General features: G+C 40.2%; 1 protein-coding gene across 4 annotated transcripts in view; it reads left to right on the top strand.

The window, feature by feature from the left end:
* LOC107662138 (CLK4-associating serine/arginine rich protein-like) overlaps positions 1-7,112 on the top strand; it is a 31,100-nt gene that overhangs the window by 9,777 nt on the left and 14,211 nt on the right. For all 4 annotated transcript variants that reach the window (XM_016452059.1, XM_016452056.1, XM_016452058.1 and 1 more), the window contains 4 exons: positions 936-977; positions 4,595-4,777; positions 5,123-5,434; positions 5,542-5,724. In XM_016452059.1, coding sequence (XP_016307545.1) covers positions 936-977; positions 4,595-4,777; positions 5,123-5,434; positions 5,542-5,724 — 720 coding nt within the window. The remainder of the gene's footprint in view (positions 1-935; positions 978-4,594; positions 4,778-5,122; positions 5,435-5,541; positions 5,725-7,112) is intronic.

Here is a 7,112-nt window from a genome sequence, read left to right as displayed (position 1 = left end):
AATATATTATTTTTATTCACTTCTATGTAACAGAATCAGATATAAGTTGTTGTTGTTTTTTTTGACTAATTATCCAAATAATGTATAGTCCTACAAAGCTATTATTATCAGAGCATATGAGCAGAGCATAGCATAGCAGAGCATCGTGTCACTGGAGGTAGCATCATTTTAGCAGCGTTGCCCAGTACAGCTGAACTAGCCTACACCATGTAACAGCACAGTAGCGCTACTGCAAACCGGAACAAGTATACTGCATAGAAATTTCCTGTCAGCGCGTTATTTGGGGGGACTTTGCTTTTCCGATGAGCATGAGCGGTACACGAGAGGAGCGCACATTCATAGAGCGGAATACTGAGCGGAGCGTCAAACCGCGCAGTGACGAGGAGAGTGAAACATGCGCGCTGAACACTGCGGGGCGCGACGCGGCGCGCCATATATATAATTATTATTATATGTAGCCTATATTTTCGGTGCATCCCTACTTGCATCCCCTCCTTGTTTACAAATCCGAAGTAAGTCCATACATCCGATTTATCGAAGTAAGTCCATACATCCGATTTAAACGCGGACGGGACTTTCCTGATAAATTTCCGCGAATTTCCTCTTTATTTTACTAACTTACTGCATGCTGAATGTGACCCAGCTGACCTCACCAGAAAAAAAACTCAACACCACTATCTAGTGGATTGTAAAGAAATTGATTTTATTATTCTACCAAATAGTATAATAAAAGATCAATACTTGGCGTCCGTGAATCGATACCGTATTGCCGTGGAAGTATCGCGATAATATGCTGTATCGATTTTTTTTCCCCAACCCTAGTGTGTGTGTGTGTGTAAATGTTATAATGTGCACCAGTTACACACGTTGCTGATTATTTTTATTGAAAATTGATTAACTGAAATTTCAATTTATTATGTACATTTCAAAAACAGCTATGCCAGAAGAGACAGTCCTACATACGACCCCTACAAACGGTAAGTGTTCACTTTGCACATTAGTTTTGAATGTATAAATTGTAGGGTTGGGTACTGAAACCCGGTACCAATATGGCATATACCCATGTAACCGGTAGAGGTCTACACGGAGGACCCAAGACCCGAGTCGGGTCCCGTACGGGTTAGGGGCTATATTTTAAATGGTCAGCCGGGTCCGGGTCGGGTCCCAATCTATTACTTCGGGTCCCGGGTCTGTTTAACATTGTGTGTAATACCCGAGTCGATCAGACTCTGAGAACACCCGGCCGTTATCAGAGTCAGTCAGCGCTGTGCGTGTGTTTTGTAACTTTCAACTTGTAAAATTAGGATGAGAAAAGTGTGAGTCGGTAATTTTAAATAAGGTGGAGAGGAAAAAAATAAAAAATACGAGCGAAGTTATCAGAAGCAGAGTGGGCGGAGTTAATGCACACGCACGGTGATAATGGATACCTTCATGAGTGATGTGAGTTATTATTGATTATTTTTGTAATAATATTATGAATGAACCATCTTGTTGTTATATCAAAAAATTTTGCTCAGACTCGGCTCAGAGAGCACAGAGATGATAGCAAATAAGTAAAGCTTAACATCAGCAGCCATGGCACTGGACGAGCAATCGTTATTATAATCCAAATGGGCAAACAGTCTAAATTATTATGCAAGTTGACTCGAGATACAAAAAATGCAAAACTGCAAAGTCGCATTTGTCATCCGTCACCGTGACAGCAAGTGGACTTTTGAAACTGGAATAATGAGTGGATTACGCATTTCAATTGGCAAGAGAGGAATAACATGGATAGAAGTGTGTTTGTGTGTGTGTGTGTGTGTGTGTGTGTGTGTGTGTGTGAGAGAGCGAGCGAGAGAGAGAGAGAGAGCGCGAGCGAGAGAGAGTATTATTATACTATCCAAATAATGCAGAGATCAGTTATTCTGTAGCATAATAAATGCTCGACTATTAGACTTCATCACCACACACAATGTACTGAGCAGAAGCCAAATCGGATTTTTACCAAATTACCGTACATCTGATCACATCTATACATTACATACTCTAATTGAAAAACATGTTAACCAAGATAAAGGTAAAATATATTCATGCTTTATTGACTTTAAAAGAGCTTTTGACTCAATTTGGCACCAAGGACTATTCTACAAACTTATTGAAAGTGGCATAGGAGGTAAAACCTATGACCTTATCAAATCAATGTACACTGAAAGTAAATGTGGCGTAAAAATCAGCACCAAACGTACGAGGTATCTTTCCCAGGAGCGTGGAGTGAGACAGGGCTGCTGCTTAAGCCCAATGTTATTTAACATTTACATCAATGAACTCCAGCAGTCTGGAGCGATCTGCAGCCCCCAGCCTCACCCTACACAACTCACAGATCAAATGCCTGCTGTATGCAGACGATCTGCTTCTGCTGTCTCCCACTCAACACGCACTTTGGCGATATTTTATAAATGTCGATAAAAAAGTATTGCGAAATGACGGCGTTTCCATTAACCAATGTTATGAGACTTAAACATAACCTTTTGCCTCTCGCAATAAGTCATGGCAATGGATTTTGGTGGGATTTTGGCTATATTTACTCAAAGGAGGCTTATGCGTGTATCTTTACAGAAGCAGCAAAGAGAGCCGCTTCAGAAACGTGCGTGGCGCGGCTGGAATGAACCATAGACTGTATAAAAACATAACCCCAAGCATTGAGTGGCCGTAATCAGCTTCAGTGGCCGTATCAGAGCCACACTGCACCGCAGACGTGTTTAGTGTAAATTGTCTAAGCATTCATGGTAGGGAACCCCTTATACTGGAGAGCAGACACGTATGAAGTGTTTCTTGGAGGTTACTGAAAAACCACCTCATGCGAGCGTAAAAACTTTTTTGCGATATATGGGAGTTTTTGTGAAATTGACGCATTTCCAGTAGGCGTATTTTCAATTCACAATTTCAATTTGCGGAATTTGAAGGGTAATGGAAACGCGCCTACTGTGTCTGTCACACGATTCTGTTCCCCTTTCGGGCTCTGTCTTTACATTTATTTTGAAAGCTGAAGCTCGCGATTATGGTAAGGGGCGCACATGAAAAATAATTTCCCGACTGAGAAAATGCATGTGAACTCAAGTCGGAAAGCTCTAATAATACAAATCCAACACATCTTTGTAGTAACGAGAGTGTCCATGTTTTTTTTCACATTCCGACTTAAAAGCACAACTCGGGAAATGAGAGCATTCGAGGAGCTCGTGAATGCAGTAATTACACTTGCTCTGATGGCAGCAGGTAGCCTTCCGTTAACTAAGCTAAACATGCTTAAATTAAAATGCCTAAAGCTAAACCTCCCTTGTATTCACATTTCTAAACCTGTTGTCCAACAAAAGAGAACATTATAACCTTTTTACTCCACAACACCAGTCAAATGCTTCCTTTTGTGATCTGATGTGGCTTCTTGTCACAGAATGAGGCAGAAAATATGTTCCATAGACTAATTTAAAAAGAATACATCGATTAGCAATGGATTATAAATATACTTCATTATTATGAAAATACTAGAGATGGCTTGAATAACACGGATAAACTATATTGTCGCAGTCGAGTGTTTATTGTCTTTGTTTTATCGTTCAAAACGTTTATATGTTCTGTTTACTCCGTTACAGCTATAATAGCGATGTCTTTGTCCATATAAGGCATTTCTTGGAGGGTCATGAGTTCCGCTACTTCTGTGACTGGATATGTGGATTTTCTGTGCGAGGGCACCCTCTGGTGTCCAGTATGAATGAAACGGACATTTGTTATATTCTAATGGCCAATCCATCATTTTTGGGGGAATTTTTATTTATTTATTTATTGTTTAATTCGTATCGGTTTAGGCACCGGAACCATTTTAAAAGTATCGATTTGGCACCGGTATCGAACCAAACGATACCCAACCCTAATAAATTGTCATATTAAGCACCAAAATCAAATTGAAATTCAGATTGCCCCAATATTGAAATTCTGACCAATATCTTTAAACTGATTTTCATGTTGCTGATATTAACCATTAAATGGCCAGTATTAAAAAGTCAAATAATATATTTAACTGTTATTAATGTTTTTAATGATTAGTTTTGAGTGTTAGAGGATGGCAAAGGTAATCTAAATGTCATAATAGGGTAAATGAACAGGCACAATACAGTATGACCAAAAATTATAAATTAAAAAAAAACTTCAACATCAATGATCAGTATGGGACAGATATATTATGCATCAACAACTGAATACACTACCTGGGATCCGTGGTTTTCTTTAAAAAAAAAAATGTAATTCATAAATTGATAAAGTGACACTAAATGACATTTATAATGTTACTAAAGATTTCTATTTAAAATAAACGCTGTTTTTTTTTTCTTCTATTCATCCTAAAAGTGGTTTCCATGAAAATATTAAGCAGCATAGCTGTTTTCAACATTGATACTAATAAGAAACATTTATGAAGCACCAAATCAGCATATTAGAATGATTCCTGAAGGATTATGTGACACTGAAGATTGGAGTAATGGCCCCAAACTTTTTAATAGTAGTGTACATCATGTATTAATAATGTTTCTTACAACTCTATTTTCCCTCCTTTTTGTCCCAGGCCAGAGTCCGACTCAAGTCCAGAGTCACGCTCTCGTTCTCGAACCCCAGGCAATGATAAGATCACTTTCATCACCAGCTTTGGGGGCAGTGATGATGAGGGAGCCTCAGCTGCACAAGCCCCACCTGCAGCGGTGTCAAGCCACACCTCCTCCAACACCGCAGGTCATAGCAGGGGCTCCCGGTCGGTAACTTCCCCTTTCTACATTATGGCTCCTTAGTGGCTTTTTTCTTCGTTTTTTTGATAAGCTTGTTCAGCTGTGATAGCATGTAGCCAGTGTGCTAAGAGAATTGCCACAAGTTGAGCTTCAAAATGATTGGTGATGATTTAAAATAGATGAGCGACCAACCAAACCATTTTCTGTGTTGCCCATTTAGTATGTTGATTATTTTTGTGGCATATTCAGAGTTAAAACCGGTGTGGAATAATAAAATTTTGACAACTGGAAGCTCTGTGGCTTGTCTTGTGATTTAATAGATTTTTTGTAGGTTGCTCGTAATGACATAGCACGTTGTGTATTTCTTTTAGCCGAAGACGTTCTTCCTCCAGTCACTCGTCCTTTTCCTCCCACTCCTCTTCACATCGGTCCTCACGCTCATCCTCACGTTCCCGCCGGAGTCGTCGTTCTCGCGTGGGCAGGGACCGCGACAGCCGTTACTCCAGGTCTCGCTCTCGCCGGCGGTCTGACTCCCGTTCACGGCAACGCAGTGGAGGAGTTGGCTCGAGGAGACGATACGACAGGACTAGGTCTCGTTCCACAGATCGGGGTAGAGACAGAAACCGTGAAAGAGACAGAGACCGGGACAGGGGGAGGCGCTACACAGGCCGCAGACGAACCAGGCAAGAGAGCTTGCTAAAGAATTTCAAACCCTTGTAGATTCTTTGATTTTATTAAGAAAAAAGGGGTTTCTTTTGTGAAATTGATTGGATGAAACTCTCTCCATCAGGTCTCGCTCACATTCTCGTTCCAATGATCGTGATCGTTACCAGCGGCGGAGTCGCAGCTCAGCATACAGGAGGGGCGGGAGCATCAGTCAAAGCCCCTCCCACTCACCTGCAGCGAGCCGCAGCCTTTCCCCCTCCTCCCATTCTGCTCCACCTACATCTGCTTCTGCAGACAAACTGAGAAAGTAAGTTGCAACAAACCTGTAAGCACTATAGATAGACTTTACATACTTTACATAAAAAAAGTCAGGGATGGGATTTTCCGCCCTGAGAAATATGACCCATGTAAATTCCATAAGTTTGATAAAAAGAAATTCCTGCTTTTTCAAATATATTTGATGTTATCCAAGTGCCAAATGGGAGTAAAAATTGGCATTGGCAAGCAGTGTTGGGGGTAATATATTACAAGTAACACACCTGAACAAGCTAATCAATGTCTTCAGGATTACTAAGGCTATAGGCAGGTGAGTTTTGTTTTCAGGGTTGGAGCTGAACTCTGCAGGACTGCGGCTCTCTAGGACCGAACTTGCCTACCCCTGGCCTAGTGCAATAATCAAATTGAAAAGATTATATTATACATATTAATTGTATATATTTATATTTACTTCATAAAAGTCAGGAAAAAGTTCACGCAAAACCATGACAAGAAGGGAGACGCTTATAGAATTATATTAAAAGGCCTCTTACTTGCTAAAATAGTAAACTATCAGATGACATAAGGCATGTATTACGACTTTGCCCAACAGGTTTTTCCACAAGGTTTTGATTAGGAGTGTGCACAAATATTAGAATATTTGATCTGTAATTATTATTATTCGAAAACTTAAAGCACTATTCGAATTTTACTACATGTTGCTTTGCTGGCCGTAAATGCAGGGAATCCATGATAAATCCTAAGCTCGCAAACTAAAAGTCAGTTATAACTAAGTGCACTGGGTGGCGCTGTGGAGCATGTTAACAAGTTGATTTGTATTTGATCACAGAATGTGGTCGTCTGCCTCGCAGAGTTTGGAATTACTTTGATCAAAATGATCTTACAAAGTGGAATTACTTTTGATCAAATAAATCAGTGAAACTGAGTTATTATAATATCACCGCCATAATGAGAAATCACATGAAATCCAAACACCAGTCGACTGAGGAAATACAGCTGTCCATCACTGCATTCACGACTGCAAGCAAACACAGCTATACCCTGAGTGAGCAGAGCTGAGCATCTGATCTGAAATGTTCCTGAGACATATGCTTCCTTTAAAGGGTCATGAAACCCCCTGTTTCAGCACTGGTTAGTTCTCACCACAGTTTAACAAAAGTAACATAACGCATTACTTTCCATAAAAAGTAACTAAGTAATGTAATTTGTTACTTTTTTATGGAGTAACGCAATATTGTAATGCATTACTTTTAAAAGTAACTTTCCCCAACACTGTTGGCAAGTATATGAAACTGTTACTCACCAGTTCGCTGTTTTTGCATTGGTTTTGAGAATGGGATATGGCCTAGTGCAGGGGTAGGCAAGTTCGGTCCTAGAGAGCCGCAGTCCTGCAGAGTTCAGCTCCAACCCTAATCAAAC

This window comes from Sinocyclocheilus anshuiensis, unplaced genomic scaffold (assembly GCF_001515605.1).
Source record: "Sinocyclocheilus anshuiensis isolate Anshui unplaced genomic scaffold, SAMN03320099.WGS_v1.1 scaffold643, whole genome shotgun sequence".
In the NCBI taxonomy this organism is placed as follows: domain Eukaryota; kingdom Metazoa; phylum Chordata; class Actinopteri; order Cypriniformes; family Cyprinidae; genus Sinocyclocheilus; species Sinocyclocheilus anshuiensis.
This window is presented reverse-complemented; position numbering and strand designations above follow the sequence as displayed.